The sequence below is a fragment of the Ixodes scapularis genome, unplaced genomic scaffold, assembly GCF_016920785.2.
Source record: "Ixodes scapularis isolate PalLabHiFi unplaced genomic scaffold, ASM1692078v2 PGA_scaffold13__105_contigs__length_92229423, whole genome shotgun sequence".
In the NCBI taxonomy this organism is placed as follows: domain Eukaryota; kingdom Metazoa; phylum Arthropoda; class Arachnida; order Ixodida; family Ixodidae; genus Ixodes; species Ixodes scapularis.
Window position 1 is genome coordinate 82,273,226 of NW_024609839.1, and position 22,739 is coordinate 82,295,964.

Genomic DNA, 22,739 nt, shown 5'->3' on the forward strand with positions numbered 1-22,739 from the left:
GTCGGATGTAAACATTGCCACGGAGCGATTTAATGTTGTAGACTACACCGACAGCGCACGGCACGTACAGCTCTCTGTCTGTACACTTCGTCTTCTTGTCCTCCGTCTTTTGTGTGTGTGTGTGTGTGTGTGTGCGTGTGTGTGTGTGTGTGTTTTTTTTTTTTGCGCTGTTTTACTTTTTTGTTAAACGTACCACCAACTTGCCCAACTTTCCACCATATTACAAAGTCGTTTACTGCGTGAAAGCAGTCTTCTTTTTTTTGTATGACTATTCCTTCAAACTTATGTCTCGTCTCTCGGCTTAGAAACGTTATCAAGGCGTAGAGTTGCGCGTGATATTTAATGTTGAATAGAGTAATGTAATAAATGGCCAAATAGATAGCAGCTTGCTGTCTTCTGATAACTTTCACATGCCTCTGCGTTTTACCGGACATTTCTTTTTATTTGATCATCTGTTCTCAGAATAAAACGAACCGATGTCGGATTACCGTATCCAAATGTATTTCAATGTTATTTCACAGAATATTTAGATGCTTTTACAAATTACGTGTACTTTAAACGGGAACTCGAAGCTTTGATCTACCTATCATAACTACATCGTTCTGCTATGCGTGTGTTGTGCACTTCGTATAATCACGAACGTGCTTCATACCGAGGCTTCGGGTACTTTGAGACACGGAATAATAGTATTATTATATTATTATCATTCTTATTATTGTGTCATTCCGCTTTCGATGTAGCAACCGGGTCCAGATGCCGGCAGATTGGAGACACAGCGATCGGTCTTCTTCACGGTCGAAACATTCGCGGTTCTCGTGGTTGTTGCAATTACGAGAACCGCGGTCACATTTGCTACACAGCAAATGGGACCATGCGAATGTTGTAGGGTGTCTCTAAAAGTCGTGATATTTGTGTTTTCAAGGCACTAGTTAACTTACCCGTCAGGACATTACAGCAAAGCATAAGGCCACATCTCTGTCTGATAAGCCAGCACTATACCGACCTCGGAACAAAGGCCCCTCTCTTTTTGTGAAAATATAGTATATATAAGGGCTCAGTGAATTCCATGGTTGAACGGCTTGTGTGCTATTTCATTCGCAGTACAAGATCCATAACCGAGGCCTTCTGGTCAAGACGGGCATTGTACTCAGCGTCGTCATCCTGCTTTTTTTTCTCCAGAGTTTTCCCAACCTTCACCTAAGCCTGGGTGAGTACTGCACCGCTTCTTGGGCTATTCATAAAACAATAGAACAAGGAAAAAAAAAAAGCAACGTCGCTTCACTTAAACAAAATAAACATGGTCAAATTCGGTCCGTCTAGAGGGCTTGCATGTGGCACATGTTGCAAAAATGTTCCTAAGCCTGGATTCGTAATGATAAAGCAACTATACTAACTTGACATAACAATATTACCTATTTAATTATATGTTTCGCCTCCCATGAGGGAGACATCATCAGCGCGTGTTCACGGACACGAATGGTGCGATGGTAAATGGATGGATGGATGGATGAATGAACACGGCTGAATTTTCCTACAATATGGGCGGCGGCTTGCGCCACCTAACCGGCGTTTTCCGCTTAAAGAAGGCGCCCAGTGGCAGGTATACTTACTCTGGAAGGACGTCCCCATGTTGAGGGAAGCTAGTAAGTGTCGTCTGCTGCGTTGCCTGTACCCTTTATAACGGAAATAAGTTGCGCCACCTAACCTAGAAACCAAAAGTATGATTTTTCCTCCTCGACAGTCTCCTTCCCCTCTATCTTATTGTAACTATCACCAGGCAATGTGGGATAGTGCCAGGAGGACTCTATTACTAGACACCCAGTGTTGCTAACACAGCTCGGCAATTCTGCACCTCGAGCGAAGACTCTCTTTGCGGACAGTTATTATCAGCTGAAATCTCGCCGCTCCCTATTACGACACGAAAGAGAGAAGACGGCATCAGCGTTGTACGATGTTTTCTCTAGACCTTGTCTTCCTAGCACGAATAGTTCTATGAATTTGACACCAGACGCCACCTTCAAAGGCAAATTATGGACGTCTGCAAGCAGCCACGCGTCAAAAGCTAGTCTGGTCACCATGAATGAAAACGTTTGGGCGATAGACTGGCAACCGTGGGCACTACTTGGCAAGCTTTAACTTAGAGCCACAAAATAAGCTACGCCTTGGGGTATTTGCACCCCAATTCCCCGATTTTCTTGTGGGAACCGCCATTTTTATGCTTGTATTCGAAAATGCGACTTTCTGCGCTTTCGACTCGGTGTCAGGAAGCTCGGGCGATATCGTTTTGCTCTGTCGCGAACTGTTTTAACAGGAGAAGACCCTTTTCCACGATTCCATAAAGCTTCAGATGATTGGCAACCATGATCGTAAGCACATAGACGGCGGAAGTGTCTCTGAAGCTTATTTAGTGGCTTTGGCTTGACTGTCAGGTGGTTCACTTACGCCAGCATCAAGCTGGGGGTGCCATCTTGGACGTCGTCGCTTTCAGTACGGGCGAAAACGTTGTTTTGCCGGCGCCACATTAATAGAAGACATTAAGGATAAAAGTGTAACCGTCACCCGTTGTTGTCTCACCTGACAGCTGTTCTCTACTATTTGCAGGTTATTTTTTTGTTTTTTTCATACCGGATATTTTTACCCTGCAGTAGATAGAGGATGAGAGTAAACGAACCCTGCGTACGACAAAGTTTCAACCTTTTGGTCTCCGCGGTTTCCAGGCTGGATCGCCATCTTGGGCGCCCTTCTGCTCCTGGTCCTGGCGGACCTGGACGACCTCGAAGCCATCATGGCGCGCGTCGAGTGGACGACGCTAGTCTTCTTCGCCGCCCTCTTCGTGGTTATGGAGGCCCTGGGCGAACTCCAGCTCATCTGGTTCATCGGCCAGCGGACCCAGGCCTGGATCAGCGCGCTCCATCCGCAGTCCCAGCTCCCGATCGCCATCTTGATCGTGACCTGGGTGTCTGCCCTGGCCTCCAGTCTGATGGACAATATCCCCTTCACCACGGCCATGGTGAAGATCGTCGCCGGCCTGGGGCCCATGGACTCCCGGCCTCTCGTGTACGCCCTGGCGTGGGGCGCTTGCTTGGGCGGGAACGGCACGCTGATTGGCGCGTCGGCCAACGTGGTATGCGCCGGAGTCGCCGAGCAGCACGGACACCGCTTCACCTTCTTCGACTTTTTCAAGTGAGAGCGCGTCGACGGCAAGAGCGCCTGTCTGTCCAGGTCTGTCTGTCCCGGTCTGTAGAGCAGACGTAATTTTTCTTTTTCTAACGGAAGGTTATATCGTTTTACGGTTCACACACTGTTCACAGATCGTACAAAAGACACCTTGTTCGCTGCAGACAGGATGACAGAGGTGCCTGCGGACGCGTCTCGAGCATGTTCCAAGCATGTTTGTTTCATACATGCGCATGAACATGTCTGCAGCTATTTTATGACCCAGGTTACAGGACGCGCATACAACGAAGAAGCACGCCTTAGAGACCGTCTGCCGGCCGACTTTTGTATGATGTATTAGGCCGCGGCCACGCGTGCTATTGATAATATCAGCATCATACAAACATGAAGATGCCGTGCCTGCGGCTTAAGAGTTTCGCTTCAGTTACCAGTCAGCTGCAGTTCAACCTTGGTTATATGTATACGGCCGCTGCTGCGTGGGACAATTTTTAAGCGTGAAAATGCCGGGCGACAAAACTTTCACTTCACAAATACGCGAAGATGAATTGAGGCGGCTAACAGGGAAGGGCGACATTTTCCCGTGGAAAATTTCTGGAAACCTCCAACTTTTGAAGATGACAACAGTTTGTTCTAAAACGCTGCGGTTCGGGAACCGTTGGCTCTACATTTGAGAGTGGAGCGTTCGGCGGCGATTAAGTTATTCTTGCAACCAAATAATAAAAAAGAAAACTTTTTTTTTTTTGAGCGGTGTTTGGTGCGTATATTCGACGTCAACTATTATGTGCTAGGCGTTAGGGTTGTAGAGTAGCGTCCGCAGTGCTGCAGCCTCCCACCGCTGCAAGAGCACCTGCAGGTGACTTCTTGCCTTCAGACGCACCCTCTCGCGCAAGTAGCTCTGTGTGTTTACACCTTCTCCGTCCGTGTCGTTTTTCGCTTCGTTTTTTTTTTTTTTTCTTTTTTTTACACTTTTTACAACACTAGACCAACTAGCCCAACTTACCGCTCTGAGAGGGTTGGACTACTACGGAAGCCACGTTAATCTCGACAGCGTAGCCCGAAATAATTGACGCCGAGAAAGTGTAGTGTGTACACTGTACACTGAACGACAGTGTTAGTGCAAACATGTAATCGCTGTTGCTTTTTTTTTTTTTCTTCTGACGTTCAATATCCGCCATCAAAGCTACATACTCCTGTTCACATAAAAAACCGTAGTAAAAAAAAAAAAAAAAAAAGCCCGGGTATTTATGGAACATTACTAATTTCTCTCTACAGGTATAAAACTTTGACCGCGAGTGCGCACCCGAGGCTCGCGAGGCAACCGAAACCATTCCCTGCCGTTCTTATTCTGTTAGCGACTGTAAGCTAAGCTGCAGAATTCGGTGCCTGACCCTCTAGGAATAAAATTTAAAAAAGAAATGGCTGACGTCGTGTTCGCGCTAACAGTGTCGCTCAGTGTAAAAAATCGGTATAATTTTAGTCTATCGCGCTTTTTTTTTGTCACTTTCTTTCTCCTCTTTCTATTTTTTTTTTTTTTTGTCAAGGCCATGTAGTGTGTTTTGATTCGGTTGTTTTTTGTTTTGTTTTTCTTTTTTTTATTGTTCTCGGTTGCAGCTTTATTTCAAAATTCGCGCAACTGTCGTCACGAGGAAGTGGCGTTTGCACAACGCGGCGACAGGGGCTGGAACCCCGGGGGCTCGAGCCCCGAGGAGGAAACGCGGCGCGAACGCCTGCCAGAACAGAGAGGGTTGCGCAAGGTTCGGCGCGAGACGCGCAATCCCGCCGCTTGCGCAAGCGAAGGCCGTCGTCGTCGGAGTCGTCAGCTGTTTCCGCGCCCTCGCATCTCGTCCCAGTGGCAAAACTTGGCGGCGTGGCGTAAGGCCGGCCTATCTCGCGCCGCGTATATAAGGAAAGCGAGTGTTGCGACACTATTTTGGTTTTGCGTCTCGGACGTCCGTCCCTGCGGGAGATCGGACGGAAGAAACACGAGGAAATGTCTGCGTGTCTGTCTGTGTGCGTGCGTGCGTGTGTATGTGCGCGCGCCTTTTACACACACGAGCGAGTATGTGTACGTTCGTGTGTCTGTGTGTGTGTCTGTATTTTTTTTGTTTTGTCGGCCTCGTGTGATGTGCGTGCGTGCGTGCGAGTATGTGTACGTTCGTGGTGTGTCTGTGTGTGTGTCTGTCTTTTTTTTTTTTTGTTTTGTCGGCCTCGTGTGAACCCGGTTGTGAGTATAGGTTGCGCCACGGTCTATTTGGTATTCTGGCGAAGCGCTAAAAAGCTAGAACGCATCTCTGAGAAAAGAAAGAAAAGGAAGGACAATCCGGGAACAATTACACGTGCGTTATTACTATTTTTGAAAGACGTTCTCAGTTGGTTGCGTCAAAAGCATTTCTGCAATTTCTATACAGAAATTAACCACGTGTAATCCTGCTTAAAAAAAAAAAAAAAATCATGCTGTAGAACATCTTTTTGTGTGTGTGTGTGTGCGGGCGCGTGTGTTACGAATTTCGTGCGATTTTTTGTTGGTGTCTTTAGCCTTGACTGTAAAATCCTACAGAATCCCCATTAAATAAAAAAAAAATTACATTTCAGAGCGACAACATTTCGGCCATCTTGGGACCTAAAATCGTCCTGTCCAATTATTCGAGGCTCTACCTGAAATCACGGGAAACGTCTTTCCCCCCAGAAAGGTTGAAACAGTCCGCGACAGAGCACAACGGATATCACCCAAGCCTCACGACCTTCCTCATCCAAAGATGAGGAAGGTGTATTTTGGTATCGCAACGATCAAAAATAGACGACTTCCAAAACTCGAAGCACCTCATCGCGGCGTAATGCCACGTTACGCATTGTGGGAATCAGTTGGCAGCAAAATCCATACTGATCTCTCCACGGTTCCTGGCCTGCAAATTCCCAGAATGCAACGTGCGCGGTGACGAATTTCTGGAAGTAGTCTATTGTGCTCGCTCTGCACTAAGAACCAAAATGGCGGCGCACACACACACACACACACACACAAAAAAGGGAATGAAGTTGCGTTACTTTTAGCCTGAATATTTTGTGACCTTCCTATGGCGTGTTGGCAACGAATTCAAAGACTAGGTGGGCACGCGCCAAGTAATGCATGGTAACTTGGAAGTCAAACACTACCGCTTGAGTGGGCCATTAAACCATCCAAGAAAATGTTTTCGCTAAGTCTGCGTTTTTGGCGCTTTCTTCTCTTCCCCGCAGGGTCGGCTTTCCTGTGATGCTACTGACGACTGCTATTGCATCGTTTTGGTTGCTCTTCTGTCACGTTTTGCTGCAGTGGAACTCATAGATGCAAGAAGAAGGAAAGAAAGACACCTTACGTTTGTTGTTTTGTTGAGAAAAAACAAAAAAAGAAAACACTTTTTATACACAATATCGCACACAATTTGCTGAGCCGCTTGATGTTATCTCCGTTGTGAATCCAACGAGACAGCCGTTGTCGCCGCTGCAGCTCTTCCGCTGCTGTAAGATCTGTACAGTCTGTACACACGTAAAAAAGAATAAGCACCACCAGGATACGTCAGTGCTCGTAGATCAAGTACCGACGCAGTGCTCCGGGCAGCACGTCTAGCGAGAGCGCCTTCTTGGCCAACTGAGGACCGACTCCCAGGATCTTCCGGATGCCGAGTCTCGCCTGGTGCTTGAGCGGCTGAGGTGTCGCCGCCAATTCTACGAGGGCTTCCTTGGCTTCGGGACCCAGTAAGAGCAAAGACCTCTCCACGGCAGGTCTGTAACAGGTCTCCGCGGCTTCAAGCACGGTGTCCAAAGCGTCCCCCCGTAGCCGGTGAACCGACCGCAGGATCCCCAAAGGATCCTTGGACTGCGGCCGGAGGATCACTCTCGCGCCGTACCTCAGGAGTAGCCGGATCAGCGAGCTCTTGGGTTCTTCCTCCTGTCCGCAGAGGTACTCTCCCAGCGGCGGCTGAACCAGGGGCGACCCCCCTGGTTCGGCGTACGTCAGACCGTTGGGGTCCGCGCCGCGTTCCAGAAGCAGACGTACCAGGGCCTCCCGGTCCTTGCAGCGTTCCGAGAGAGCCAGATGGAGGGGAGAGCCCACGATCGGAGATCCGGCGTTCACGTCAGCCCCGGCGTCCAGGAGTAGTCGAACGGCCGCCATGTCTCCGCGGAGGATGGCGAAGTCCAGCGGACTCGGATGCCTGTACCCGGGAGCCATTCTTGCCTTCGCGCCGTTGTCGATGAGAAGCTTGACCGTTGACAGGTTTCCCGAGAGTACGGCGTAGTGGAGCACGGTCCGGCGGTCGTGTCGGTCCGGCGCCATGGCGTTGACGTCCGCACCGTGCTTCAGCAGGAGCTGAACCGTCTCGAGTCCGTGCGGATGTCTGGCGGCCTTCATGAGGGGCGTCAGGCCTCCCCGATCTCGGGCGTCCGGTTCCGCGCCATACCGCAGCAGGAGTTCGATGAACCTCACGTTCAACGGGCCCACCAGGTTGATTTCGGCGCCGAGGAAGTACCTCGCGTTGGGGTTGGCGCCGTGACGCAGCAACATGTCGGCGCACTCGTAGTGCCCGTTCTTGACGGCGAGCCTGAGCGGTTCGTCGGCGAGCGTGGCCCTCGGAGGGTTGCCGAGAAGCGGCTTTGTCTGCGCCGTGAAGCACACCCGGGCGTTACCCTGGCACACTAGCGTCTCGGCCGTGTGCAGAAAGCCGCGCTCGGCGCACAGGTGCAGCGCCGTGTATCCCACGTCGTCCATCGCGTCCACGTCGCAGCCTCGTACCAGGAGCAGCTGGACGGCCTCGTCATACTGCTGGTAAGCCGCGTAGTGCAGGGGTCGCAGTCCCTGCGTCACGGGCTCGTTGACTCGTGCACCGCACGCCAGCAGGATCCTCAGTTCGTCTAGGGGGGCTAGCCGGATGATGGAGTCTGCCAGCTCCCGCTGAAGAGTTTGGAGACAGGGTGCCGTCGGCATGGCGAAGACTCCAGGTGGGGTCCCTCGGGCTGTGTCCTTTGTGCGTGCACCGCGCGCACACGCTGTAGCTCGACTGAAGTGGCCGCCCCGCAACAACGCCGGCAAAGCTCTGCTCTCCGTTATTTCGGGACGGCGGCGTCTTTTAGCTTCTCTTTTAAAAGCTCTCCTCTCACGTGGTTACTGTTGCCGCCGCAACAGCGGCGGGAGCGCGCGCCTGGAGACGCTTCCGGTGAGCCAATCGTCCTGGCGAACGCACGCTCTTGACCGCACGCTGCTCGGTTCGGTCCCGTGGGCACGGGGCGGCAACCTTGGGCCCTGGAAATAGCTAGGATCCCCCGATGCCTCTCCTCCCTCCTGGCTGGTGTCCCATCCCTGTCCGTCGCCTTCCCATCCCCCCCCCCCCCCCCCCTTTCCAGCCTTGTTTTTGTTTTGTGTGTCGTCTTTTCTTTCGTCAGCACGAAGCACGTGAGAATCTCCTGCACGTGATCGTTCGCGGAAGAAGCGCGAGATCGGAGGAACGGGTTGGGGAGGGTCATTCTCCTCCTGCCAGCGGTTCTTTAGAAGAACGGGTCCTATGAGACCGCCGCGGTGATAGTTATTTCTGGTGTTCCGGAACGTAGTACATACAAACACATTGTCTCCTCCTACCCTCTGATATTGTCTCGAGGGGTGCCCGTCGCGTGACCGCCGGCGGTCGCTATAGGGAGTATTCACTGGCGGCCATAGCTGTGTGCGCGAATGCTGAGCGCGAGCTGATGGCGAGCTTCCACAGTTCTTTTGCAACGTGCATTCCGCACCCTCAAAAGTGGCGATCTTAGCAGCCTATTGATGTGCCGATGTGCGCATCCCGATGCTTACGTGACACTCGCACTGCTTTGGATTGGCTCAACCTATTCATTTATTTATTGAAATACCCTAAAGGTCGCTTAAAGGGGTATTCACACGAGGGAGAAATCCCGGGGATTTCTCCCTCGTGTGAATACCCCTTTAAGGAGGACATTACATAAGACGAAAAAACAAACATTTCGAGAGGGAAAAAAAAGAAGCTAAAAACAAGAATTTAATTCCCCAAAAAAAATATTTTCAACCAAATCAACCGAAGCAAACAAATGCTAATCAATCGAATTACTCAGAACCACCAAATCAGAAACAAGCTTCTATCGAGCACAAATCGTACACGATCCCTAAATCACTAGAAATCAGAGCGCTAAGGTTTTCGGGGTTGGATGGCGTTACTACGCGCGTGCTCGTCGTTGCGTCCCTTCTGATGGTCACGTGCCATCAACGCTGCTTTTGGATTGGTTCCGGTGGCTCGTAGCGTCAGCTACGGTCCGGCATAAGGTGAAACGGAGTATAGTTGCTGTAGCCTATACTACACCACCGGTCGTCGTCGTCGTCGCGCAAACCTGACTGTCGACATATGGGCACTTTGTAACTGCGTCAGCGGCAGGGCACAATTCACGCGTTTATTTTTTTTTCTTTTGTTGTTGTTGTTGTTGTTTCTTTTCTCGTCCCGTGCCAGCCTCGAAGTTTGGAAAGCCGGCAATCGGCAACTTGGAAACGGCACATAGGGATCGGCGTTGCTACATGCGACGCCCGCTTCGCGGAAATGCGGGCGCGGCTTCGCGGAATTTCCAGATTGCTGCGTCTTCCGAGTTATCCTGTCTCGATCTCCGAATGCGAAATTCACGGAGGACACACACTTTGGGGACGCAGTCGCGCCGCATGTACGCCATACACAAAGGGCACGCCGTTTGGCTGCGGACACGCAGCGACAGAATCGTCTTCGGACACGCCTCCGGCAAGTTCGAAGCGCGTTTGGTTCATAACGTATCGGAAGTCTCTGCAAACAGTACGAAGCTTTAGGGAACCGTTGTTTGCAAGTCCGATACGGTACGTATGGGCCCTCTGGTACAAACTGCGCATGTGCGAGGTTTTTGCGTTAGCACATGCGCAGTTCATACCGATATACCCATTGTGCCGTATCGCATGTGCAAAAATGGTTCCCTAAAACTCCCTAGGGTCTGCAATGCTGTTCAGCGGTTGACGTTACGTCAGAACTTCAGAATGGCACAGCTGTGACGACATCGCTTGGAAGTCCGAAGGGGGCAGAAAGCGAAGTCACAGCAGAAACTCCAGTTGAAGATGAAGGTACGATGGGTATATAGTTTGACATGATAAACGGCGAATAAAAAGGGCGTCTGGCATAAAATGATTATGAACTTAATCGGTCATCACGTTATGTTTACCGCTGTGTTGATACACGCATTTTTATCCATAGCCTCCGATATCGACGGTACTCGGAGAAGCTTTGTTCATCGGTGATCTCCAAGGCCACGCTTCGCGATGCACTCTTTGCGATCGGGTAAGTCGAAGGAAACGGAAGATACGAGACATCTTCAGCTTTCACGATAACCGCGGTGAGTATTTTACTATATATAAAAATATTAGTATCGGGGTAATGTGTACCAACACGAAGAGAGAACCTACGCAAAAGATGCGCGCGCAGCCCGCAGTCGTGCTGCGGAGAAGCCACACGTGCGGCGACGCCGCCGTGGATTTTGCTTCGCTGTAGCACACCAGTGCCTAGGGTGAAGTGTCATTCAACGAAGCAAAAGCAGTTCATCGGAACATATTTTGTGAAATCAAAAATTAGACGAAAAATTGTTCAATATGTTAATGGACACCTTGAAGTTTTTGTTTCCAAGAAGAATCGTGGCACGCGTTTGAAGTACTGCAGTTTTCTGTTACCATCCGAGTGAAGTAGAATGCCTCAGAATCCCGTCATAGCTAAATTTGATTCGCAACATTATACTAGAAAATATCCGAAGAAACGTTGAGATCGACATCCAACTTCGACGTAGTGTTCCATTTAGCTTTCGTCTAGGCAGAGTTTGAAAACAGTATAAGTAAGCAAGAAAAAAAAATTTTTTTTTATGACACCTATTTATTTCGTACGTTATAATTACCGTTATTATTGCTAACACTGAGCCACCTTACTAAGGTGTACGGTAGGGTTCCCACTACAAGTAATCCTATGCCGAGCGAAAGTTCGTATGCTTCTTGCGCTGGGGTTTCGGAGACGTCAGACCTCCGAGCTCTCATTGGGCGCGTTCAGTAGCGGCCCCGGAGTCAAGGAGTCACTGACTCCTTCCACTGGACGGCCAAAAGTCACTTCCGGTGCACGTAACTCCGGGGCTTCGGAGTCAAGCTCCGAAGCACCGAGTCCGGAGACGGTGCACGTAGAGTCAAAGGAGCTAAAATGACGTCATTTCCTAACTAGTGACGATTTCCGGCGCTAAAACAAGAAAAAAACAAACAAAATGGCGGGATAAGGCTTCGGTTCTGTCGTAGGTGTGCGGTTTGCTCGCTTTTGCTAATGAAAAGTGCTAAAGGTAAGACGAATAACGCGTTCGAATTTCTCTTTGAGGTAAGGCGCCTTCGGGAAATGCATTGGACTGTATTTTGTGTCGTTTGAATATGCTAATAAACAACGTAAACGTTCATTTGACGCCGTGTCTTGATCGCCGTTGCACGGAAACTCGGTGAATATCGACGATAGCCCTCTCCGCGCTGAACAGAGCAAGGCAGGGTATGAACGCGAATTCGGTAGCTGGTTGGACACTCACGCATAGCATGATCCCGATTGATGTTTTGTTTGCGTAGCTAAATCGGGGTGCGCGTTGGCCGACGCTCGCTTCGACCGACAAAACCTTGATCGCCGAGCACGGCCGAACTTCCCGTGTGTATACGAATACATTTTATAGGAAGTTCGTTACGAGGGGCATAACAAACGTACGACCGTATAAACGTGTCGCAACCGGCGGCGTAGATTCGCCGAGCTCTATATTTTGCGTCTGCTGACGACGTTTTTGTTGGTTTTTATAGCAGTAGCTGCCTTTGCACTGCCAAGCTAAGGGCTCGATCGCGTTGCATCGCTTCGAACAGCAGCGCTGATGTGTACAGTCACTCGCTTTTTCTTCAACGACCTTGTCAAGACGTCTTCAATACCGGCGTCAAATAAAAGCGATCGTGCTCGCCATCGTCTGCTTCCAGTTTATTCGGAGACCGGCTGGCACAGGGGAGGAAGCGGAAATTGCGTAGAAGCAGGTTTGGAGCCGCGGCGTTTTTTTGCCGTTCAGTAGGCGCTCCGATGACTCCGACTCGAACCACTCCGTTCGGGGGCAAGGGAGGCGCTACTGAACGCGCCCATTGCTTCCGATTGGAAGGAGTGAGTAGCAGACGAAATTGTGCTCCGCATTACTTGTAATCGATTGCTTTTTGGAGTGATTTTGAAATCATTTGAATACATTTATAAGGAACTAATCGCAAGAGTAACCTGATTACTTTTTAAAGTACTAAAATTGCTTTTAACCGCTACTATGTTTCCCTCCCCGTCCTTTGTACGAGTTTACTGCCGAGGAATCCTCGAACCTAGTCCTCGGCAGGAGGATGGTTTTTCAAAATTGGTGGATCAAGGTGATAGGTAGTTTATAAATATGTGGTTTTAATCCAATAATGGGCAGTCTTAAATTACCTTCTGTCAAACCGGCAGAAAATTTTGTCATTTTGAAAAATAGAAGTAATCGGAAAAGTAACGATTATTATTTTTTTTCATATAACTGTCAGTTCTTTTTTTCTCTTGAATAACTAAGTAATACAATTGAATACTTTTAAGTGAGAATAATTGTAACTGTAATCGATTACTTTTTTTTCTTTTTTTCTTTTTTCGAGTAACGCGTGCAAGATTGCACCCTAGCTTCAATTTAAACGAGTTCCGGCGCGTTCAAGTACGAGCGTGTGGATCGCCGAACACAGCTGAATCCTTCGAAGAGGGCGGCGGCTCGCGCCACCTATACACCTTTCCAAAAAACACTCGACCCCAGGGGCAACAAACCGTTTTCGAGCCCAGTCACTGAGTTTGAGGCTAGACTCGCACCGGCGTCCCTCCTAACCCTAACCGAGTGGACTGTGATTTCAGTAGGCGCAGCCTGCGTAGGCGCAGTTTCAAACGCTGCTGGCGGCTAAATTCTCGTTTTTTCCCGCTATATTTTGTGTTTCACGGTACATGTATTTTCCCGAGGACATTGAGAAAGCATTGTGCCACATATAAAAAAAAAAAAGTAAAAAAAAAACAATCTAAACTATTTTTGTTGGGTTTACGCTCGACAGAACGAATGCGACTGGAATGAATAGTTCTAGTTATTTGTTTTTTTTTTCTTACGATAACTTTAGTCGGCGCCGTGGGATTCGCCGCATGTAAAATGACAAAGCACTTTGCTGTCAAAAATAAATTGCAACAGGAACAGGGCCGAAAGGCATGCATTTTTCACGCTCACAAATAACGTGTTAACCGATGGACAGGACACGGACATACGATTGAGGAAGTGTTAACATTCGAACAATATATCATACGTACCACACGATGCAGCGTTATCCGAAAAGAATTTATTTGAGAAAGATCTCAAATAACGCAGTCACAGTCGACGACAGTCACATCTTGACGATCGGACGGAATCCGAGATGACTTCGTTTTGGGGCACGTTTTGGGGAGAGTTTCCTTTTTTCACAACCACACCAAGGCAAAGAAACAAACGCGACTGACCCGTTTCCCACCCCGACCCGGACAACTATTTTCGGAGAGGACTGAGGATTCTACGCGGATTATCTGTAAGAGAGGGGAGAACAATGTTCGGGCAAAATCGCGTCGAGGGTCGTTCGACGTCCTCCACCTCCTTCGTTTCCCGTAAATGTCAAGTAGAAAAGCTTGAATGGCAGGCACTTACCAGCCTTATTTCTCAGAATGGAAGATAACACAGAAAGGGTACGCAGCACGCATAAAAAAAATTAAGTGGAAACTTGCTCGAGGGGCGAGAAAACGTCGAATGCAAAACCGCAAAAACGTTGGTAGAGAACCGCGCTGAGTGGTTCTTCACAGTCCCAGAGAGTGGCAGAAACTTTCTAGCTGATAGAGGGCGCGAGAGTCGCACCAACCGCATCAGCATCAGCAACATGGCGGCGGCCTAGGAGCGGTTTTTGGAAAGGTGTATAGCTCGGAGCAAACGTGGCGCCATCTGTCGCTTAGCGAAAGAAACAATTTTCACGCGTTCCCGACCGCGGCCAGATGGCGACAGTGCTGCGAGCTCCCTCCACTATCCGCAGCTTTGCTACTGTGGCGCAGCAGCGCTGGCGGCGTGCGCAGTGATTCCGTATGTGTGTGTGATCGTGTCCTCCACTTGGCCCGTGGTGCGTCGGCGCTGAGCTGCTGTATCTGCGAACCCCCCCGAGAAACCCGCCGGCGGAGCCTGTGACTTGTTTTTCGTGCCGTTGGTGTGCCGTTTGTTCGCGAGCTGGCCACACATACCCGACGTGGACGACCTTTCGAACCTACCTAAGGATGTAGACTGCCTCAGGATTAAGAAGACGAAAGGACAAACACACCGTCGTCGTCGTCGAGCCGGATTTAGGTGAGCCATCTCACTCTAATCGGCGACTAAAAAAACAAAAAGGAGATAGAAACAACTTTGAAAACTCGGATTATTCGTCGAACTGATCGACGTAGCCTCGATCCGCATGGTTAAGGAACGAAGTGACGAACAACAGGGATAAGAATTGTCTCACGGTAGAATATTCGTATTATATTATTTTATTTGTGTGTGTGGTGTGAAGCAGGATGAATGATATGGATACATCGTTCGGTGACGTCGTTCTAGCCCTCCCACGTCACAATCCCGCTACGAAGAGTTGTGATTTATTCGGTAACGAGCAAGGTCGTGTTGGTTTCTGTCGGTGTCGCGGAATACGACCCCGTCCGAAAGAAGAAAAAAAAGAAAGGGAAAAGGAAAAAAAAAATAAAGGCGCTCGTATCTACAAGCTTGCGGACGAAGTAACCCTATTCGAAGAGCAAGAAACAGACCTCCCGCTGCCGTAGCTGCGTATGCTGTGCTGTTTTTATTTTTATTTTGATCGCGCGGTCTTCGGAGCCGGCAGTAGTTGGCGTTCGGTCGCCAGTGTTGAACGGCGGTGCTGGCTTCCTGCAGCGTGAACTACGTCATTGGCAGTGACGACCGCCTCCCCCCACCCCGCGCCGGCCTGCCTGTTGACTTCGGCGCGGCGGCGGCGAGCGCGGAGAGGAAAAAATAAAACATGGCGTATTTTGTGAACTGCGCGCTGAGCGCCGTGGATTTTTTTGTTTCGTTTTTATCTGCGATGCGCTGGTGGTAATGCTCGCTAAAACAGAAGAAAAAAAAAACGAAACAAAAACGATCTGTTATTTTAGTTTGGTTGCGCTAGAAGAGCTGGCCAATTCCACAACTCTCTACTCCTTGAATTTGATCGGTTCGATGTGTTTCTTTACTAGAAGAGGCCGACTCAATCGTACACGGTGTTTGGGACCCCGGGTTGGGGGGTGGGGATGGTGGTGATGAGGATGATGATGATGATCATCATCATCACGCTAATTCCTCTCGTTATGATATCCACTGGTGTGGATCGTTTCGATTCGGGCTTGCGTTTGGATAGCTAGCACTTATCGCCGGTTCTCGAACCCATCTCGATAACCTTAATTGTTTGTCTGTCGTTCGATAAAACTCTCTCCCTGAACTAATTCCGCTTGTCTATTAACTCGGAATCCTTAACTGCAGGCTTACTGTAAAACGACCTCTTTTTTTTTTTTTTTTTTTAATACATCTATTTTGAAGTTTTTTTTATTTTGTTTGTTTCTTTTTGGGGTATGCCGGATTGGTGTCTGTACAGTAACGTTATTACTAATAACGGTCAACAAAAATAATGATAATAATAATAATTAAAAAAAAGAGAGGGGGGGTGGCTAGGCTAGGTAGTCTATCCGATATCTGCAAGGCGTCAGTAAATAGGTCTAGGGGGAGGGCAGAGCGAGATGAAAGAAAAAGTGCCAGCCGAGGGTTTTGACCTTGACCCCCTAAATACCGGTCGCCGCCGGCTTTTGCTCGATGCTCGACGCGCCAGGTCTCGCCAAGGTCGTACACGTCGCGGCGCTCTCTGCTCTTGGTCATTCCGTTCGCCGATTGCGATCAATTTCGCCGATCGAAAATGCCCGTAAGCGCCGCGGCGTACCTCGAGAAAAAAGAAAGAAACAAATCTCGGATCGCTTTTAAAGGTTTCTGGACCACGGGTACGACACCTGGAATGCGCGCCCTCAACTGGCAATGGTCCCGAAACGGCAACACTAATTGCGTCATTGGAGCCGGCTGTGGCGGTTGGGCGCAGAAACGACGGCGAAAAAGGTCGAGCAGGAGAACGCGAGGCTCGCTGTGTGTGAGTCGCGGCGTCCCAACTCGAGTCTCGCTTTGGTTTTTCCCGTCCGGTTGCAGAGCGACTCGTAGCAGAACATTTGCCTGCCTTCTCCGCTCTGTCACCACCAGGATCGCTGTCTGCAACTGTTTGTACAACTGTCAGGGGGCGGAAGTCGAGGGACAACTTTTGGGGACGCGCTGAACACGCCGGTCGGAGACGCCCTCCAGGGCGCAAGTTCGTCTGCTTCTTGCTCGGGGGTTGCGATGGTGTCAGAACGCCAAGCTCTTATTGGCTGATTGGGGAAAAACAAATAGTGGGTAGACCTCGAGGCATCTAGCATTGAGGTCTACCCACTATCTTTGCAATCAAAGCCAATCGGAGCTCAGTGTCGTTCTGACGTCAACGCAGCTCCTGCTCGAGGAGCAGACGACTTGCTCCCCGCATTACCGCGTCCTCAAACGTGGTCCCTTCGTGTACGCCGCGTGACATCACAGAAGTGTTCATCATGTCGCCGCGACCGTGGCGGTGTCGCAGTAGTGGTGGTGGATGTGGCATGCACCTGTTCTGCAGCAGGTTGCTCTCCTCCAGCTTGCTTGGCAGTCCACGGAGCGGCTTTAGCAGCCCGGATTTGGCACGCCCCGACGACATGTCAATACCCGCGTTCGCTCGTGCTATTTGCCGGGACTTCCAGCACCAACCGCCAGGATCGCGACAGTCCGACAGTGTGGCGCGGCGGCATCTGTGAGTGACGTGATTTGTCGTCGCTTCGGGGCCGATTCTGAGGTACGGGAGGAAATAGAGCTAGGACACTAAACACGCAAGTCGGAGGCGGGAATTCCAGGCACCGGGTCCACTGGGGTCACTAAATCAGGGTCCGTGCAACTGCGCAACCGCTCTGCCCCGGTATCACGTGGTTCAATTTCGCCATTTTGGTCTGTCTGGCAACTATGAGGCAGTGTTATCCGCCTGGTGACGGTTACAAAATTGCGGAGGGGGAGCAATCGGTAAAGGAAGAAAATCATACTTTTGTTCTTTAATTTCTAGGCTATGGTGGGGGAAGCTGGCGCCCGTTATGAAGGGTACAGCTGTTAGCATCCATCCATCCGTCACATTAACAGTTCCTCGGTCACGAGGCAGCAAATCAATCTTTGGGCGGCCAGCAATAGGCAATCGTGTGTACTAGGGTGCCTTCATGTGCGCTTTGCTTAGGGTGGAGACATCTGGCCATTTTGTCCCACACGGTTATTTTTATTTTTGTTCAAAAGCGTGTCTTTGCACGCGTGTGCGGCGCTGACTGTGCTATGGCGACATTTTGTTTTCGTCGATTTTTTTGTATTTTCCCCGTGAGCGCGTGCTGTCGGCATCGGGTACTACAAAGGGTGGCATCGCCCTAAACAGAAGGACATTGAGGCACCCTAGTGTGTACAGTGGCTAGCGAAACGAGCTAGAAGGCGCGAACGGCGACCAGGCAGTACAGACCACGTGATCTAGCAGGCAGCGAGTGGAGGGTCAGAACGACAGTGGAGGTGTTCAAATATGTCTATGCTCACCCCCCTCCCCCTCGACGCAGGCGTGGTAGCCGTACGACAGCGTGGTCTGTTCTGCCTGGTCGCAGTTTGCGCGTGCATTCTAGCTCATGTCGCTAGCCACTGTACATACTGACGCTCTCATCTTACCAGAGTGTCCTCGTGTGGCATTTTGCGTGGCAGCAACACCGTTACGGCTTGGAACGCGCGAGTATACGGATGTCGCGGAACGGCGCTCGGGATGTGGTGTACGTTTTTGTGCTGCTTTCACTTCACCAGCTGGGTACCACTTATTTCGGGAAAGTCATCTATCTCTCTTGATAAGACATCCTCCTACTTCCTCCGTCTCTCACAATCCTACTTAGAAGCTACCACTCTCTTGTCTATTAGTAGCTGGGAGACACAGACGGCTCCCTCTCTCCCAATCCTGAGAGTTTTCCTCCGTGGATTTATTGCATTGAATTTCTTTTAGTTGGAAGTGTTGAAGCTACGAGTTCCGGTGTGTTTGGTACCTTTCAGACGTAGTTTTATTAGTGCATCGGAGATGAGCGCAATCGAAACTTCGTGCCGATAAACCGTCTATCGCAACATCCGCCCGCCAGTTTATCGGCTCTTTTCGCCGCTTTCCCCGAATTGTTGTTCTGTGCGGCTGTCACTATCACGAGATGGTAAACAACGATTGTTTCAGCAACGATCTTATCTTTTAAAACTCGCACTTAGACTTGCAGCACGACGCGAACGGCGACTTCGATAGCCCCCGACCATGCTTTTGCTCACTTACATCGATGTTCGAGTACCTGCGCGCTTTAGTGAGCAGGCGGTTTATGTGACGGTCTTGAACAATCACCAGCCAAATAACCCGTGAACTAAGAAAAAAAATAGTTTGTGTTACGTGTTAGCTTGGACTGAATAATGGGATCTTTTGACGTGGAAGTGAACCTGGGGATCTGCATGCCAGTGGGCACTATGCCTGAAATATCGTAAAGCCACAATCTTTCCACTTCTTTTGTTTGCGACACGTTGAAGCAAGACACGAAACATAGCATGAAGCCATTGGTACCATCCTCTCGATTTTATTGCTCGCCCGTGTCGTCATGCGCGATAACGTATCTATATCGGTGTGTGTCCCAGAAATTTCGCGAGATTGGGAGAAAGTTGGACACAAAACTTGCTTGCTTTTATATACCTTATCGCCAGGGTTCTCGAATCTGAAGAATCCTTTTCACGTCCGCGTCTGAAACATCATCTCCGGGCGAGTATCATTCGCGGTGGGATCGCCGCAATACACAGGCCTAGGTTGTCCCAATCGCGAAATCTCGGCTCGTCGTCGAAAGCGCGGCGCTTGCCTTTCTGCCATGGCACGAGCGTCACAATCCTTGTTTCCTCCTATTCCGTTTGCTTTTCTTCGTCATTACCGACAGGTCATTGCCTCTTTAGGTGGTACTGTTTCCCTCTCCCTACCATTGACCTTCGCAGAGGCTCGTCAACGCCCGCTTCAGTGGCCCGGAATCTCATATACATTAAAAAAAAAAAAAAAAAAAAAGTATCACTTTATACTTCCTTGTTCTATATAATGCACCCCAAAATTTCAAATTGACGTACAGCGCCCTATAGTCGAACAGACGGCCCCAAACTTTACGAGGGGCTTGAGAGCCGTGTGGTACAACTTATTAAACAGTTAAAGTACGTATCAAAGACCACAGAAAGAAAACACTGAGGTTTTGCAGTAGGACCAAGAAAACCCCTACTATTTATTTTTATTTATTTTTGTAGTCATTAACACGTGCAGTACCTATTTTAATAAGTTGTACCACACGGCTATCAAGCCTCTCGTAAAAGTTGGTACCGTCAGATGGACGTCAGTGCGCTGGACGTTGAACTGAAGTTTTGGGGTGTGTTATATGGGACAAAGGGTGTAATAATACACCCTTTGTTTTAGAGTGATAAGAGAAGAGAAGGTCGGCAATGGCGGCTCAATCTGACGCGTGTTTCAAAGCGTCCGTAGCGTAGTTTCGCCTTGGCCTGCGGGAACACTCGTGGCGACGCCGTGCAGTTGACGAAGCGACGCTCTCCCGTTCGCCAAATTCAATTCAATTCAATTCAATTCATTTATTTACTCCCATTTGTACATTTCTACATACAAGAGGCATTCCTTTAATGCGCGCCCAACTTCGTTGAGCGTCCCCCGTGTAAATAAATGGCCGCGGGTTTTCAATGGGCTCTCAGATGGAGGCGACGGAACTCCCGGGGCACGGAAGCCAAATGTAACGGGCAGCTGGGCTTCTTCTTCTTGGCCTCGTGTGAGTCATCTTTCTGACGCGTACCGTTTCCGATTTTCCGCCGAGAAGAACTTGAACAGACGCGCTGCTCGTTATATGGTTCTTTGAAACATACACACACACGTGCGGGCCGACAGAAAGTACTCTTGGGTTCAGGAAGTCCCGCCGTTGCTTGTTTATGTTTACCTATAGACTCGTTTTCGCCTCAAAATTCGGAGTAGAAAAAAAAAAAAAAAAAAGAAGAAGAAAACGTTCGGTTTCTTATTCCCCCCTTTATGTGCAAAAATTAATCTATACGCAGGTGTGCATTTTGTACAGCGTCCGATCGAGAAAAGGCAGACTCAGCTTTTTGGCCTGCATTACTAAGCTACGCATTGCAGAAAACCGAAACTTCTCGAGAATTTGACGCTATGTAGCGGTGATGATAAAAAAAAACTCGAGAAAGTTTGAGCACATGACGTTACCCGAGTCAAAAGATAAAAAAAAAATTCTCATTGAACCGACGTCCGCCTCAGACTGTAATTTGAGACTGTGGGAAATGCCCACTTAGAAAGGCGATACGGTTTTATTTCGTGCTTATAAGATTTTTTTTTATTTATTTATTTATCTTTTTACTGACATAATTGCTACAGGCACCCACAATCTCAAATTTTGGTTTGATGAAAATTAAGCTTAGGTGGACGTTGGCTCATAGAAAAATTTGGGGCTTTCTTTAGGATACGTTGGTCCAGGCGGGCTATGTTGCGCTTTTTGCACTCCCAGGAGACTAGGGAGAAGGAAGTGACGTCAACAACGCAGCAAATGCTGATTGGATGTTGATTTTCTTTTCTTCGGTCAACATCCAATCTGCGTTTGCTCTAGTCGTTCACGTCACTTCCTTCTTCCAAGTCTCCTGATAGTGCAAAAAGCGCAACATAGCACCCCAGGTAACGGCATGTGCTCAAACTTGCGCATTTTATCATCACCACTAGCTCACTCTGGCCAACTTTCAGCTTTCTGCGAAGCGTAGTTTAGTTATTCGTGCTAAAAAGCCGGGTTTACCTTTCCCGATCGGGCCCTATAGATTAGATATATCTTATCTTATCAAGATGTACATGTTTAAAACGCAAAGGCATCGCTTCTTCCCCCGACAACCACATCTTGTAAGAATTACTTCGCGCGGCGTATAATAAGCAACGCGCAAAACGTGTTTTTATTTTATTTATTTTTTTCTTGAGGCGACAACGGGTATAGGTACTCGTATTGTCTCGCAGCTCTTCTATGGATTGCGTGTATTGTCCGCTGTTCGAAGACGCACCAGCTTGCCCTCCTTTTTACTTCAACCTCTAACTTTTTTTTTTTTCTTCTTTCTTTTTAACCATGTTGCGTGATTGGGCAAGATGGCGGTCTGGAGAAGAGTATAGTGGGAATGTTACACCTAAACACAAAAAGGATACGATAGAGAGTTTTAGTGGATGGTGTTTTTAGGCCGCGCTATTTGTAGCGGGAGCTCGCGCTGCCTCTTCGATACGTGCTTTGAAGCGAGCGTCCATAGCGGAGCAGGCAAACGATCCACTATAGACCAGTGTCCGAAATCCTAGCGGTAAAAATGGGAAATAATAATCTCAAACGCTGGCCCCTGCTAAGAAAGAGGCTGCTTATATATGTATATATATATATTTTTACAGCATTTTTGGCATTGGTAATGTTCTGGGAGCTTCGTAACTATGCATTTGTAACGTTCTTGCACTATGATATGTGCAAAGATTTCTAAAAAATAAAACAAAACGGATTGTTGCAGAAAGCGCAGCCCCCCTGCTATGTCATGGCGTCAGCATAAACAAACATGGCCGCGCCCATAGAGCAGAGCAGACCACGGGGGCCCTAAACTCGTCAAACACAAAAGTTCGCGCGGCACGATTGGACGTCGCCGAAAAAAGTGCGAAGTCATAGTCGTGATAGGCCAACCGGTACGCTCCGTCAACTTGGTCACCAACTTTGTCTTTGACGAGTTTAAAGGCCCTGATCTCTATTGTAGTAGGCTGGATCGCGGATCGGAAGCCCGTCGGTGTCGCCACCGGCGGCCATTGCTTGACACCAGGCAATACACGCGAGTCTATGGGAGAAACGCACAAAAGTAAGCATATTGAAGCATGTACGCTGTGCTCAGAGGTGAGTATCTTATGGTGTGTTGCGATCCTTATGTCGGGTGTTTGAAGATCGAATCGGTATTTGTGAAACGTTCGGTCGCCGATTAAAAATATCAAACGTACCGGAGCACCTACGGCTGAGCTGGCAAGCTTGCTCTCGTAGTGGAGTAAACAAAGGACCTTGCCGTCAATGAGACCGTCCACGGGGAAGCCCAGAAGTTGATGAACGACAAAGAAGCTCCACCATCGACAGCGGCCTTCCGGGAGTGAGCGAATTCGGCGTAGCAAAACCTTCGAGCTTGTCGTCTGCTAAACCCAACACAACGAAACCGCCACCGACTCCGCGGTAACTCTAGGTAACTCTCGCCTTATTGAGCCGCACTACATTTTTCGCCCA

General features: G+C 49.2%; 3 protein-coding genes across 6 annotated transcripts in view; 2 read left to right on the plus strand and 1 right to left on the minus strand.

Moving 5' to 3' along the window:
- The window catches only part of LOC121835468 (P protein-like), a 6,939-nt gene extending 347 nt beyond the window's left edge, over positions 1-6,592 (plus strand). The window contains exons 2-4 of the mRNA XM_042289699.1: positions 1,102-1,207; positions 2,718-3,183; positions 6,409-6,592. Of these exons, the coding sequence (XP_042145633.1) occupies positions 1,102-1,207; positions 2,718-3,183; positions 6,409-6,496 (660 nt within the window). The 3' untranslated portion in view covers positions 6,497-6,592. The remainder of the gene's footprint in view (positions 1-1,101; positions 1,208-2,717; positions 3,184-6,408) is intronic.
- Positions 1-22,739, plus strand: part of LOC8034707 (aryl hydrocarbon receptor nuclear translocator-like protein 1) — a 107,676-nt gene that overhangs the window by 2,208 nt on the left and 82,729 nt on the right. The window contains exon 1 of one of the 4 annotated variants that reach the window (XM_040220639.3): positions 14,295-14,601. The exons of 2 other annotated variants lie outside the window; for them this stretch is intronic. The gene's annotated coding sequence lies outside the window, so the exon portion shown is untranslated. Of the gene's footprint in view, positions 1-14,294; positions 14,602-22,739 lie in introns of those variants that run through there. One more of the 4 variants, XM_040205166.3, reaches the window with a different exon arrangement.
- On the minus strand, positions 6,529-8,394 carry LOC8040076 (ankyrin repeat, PH and SEC7 domain containing protein secG-like). Its single transcript, XM_002413915.5, has one exon. The coding sequence runs from the start codon at positions 8,132-8,134 to the stop codon at positions 6,728-6,730; it is 1,407 nt and encodes a 468-aa protein (XP_002413960.2). The 5' UTR covers positions 8,135-8,394; the 3' UTR covers positions 6,529-6,727.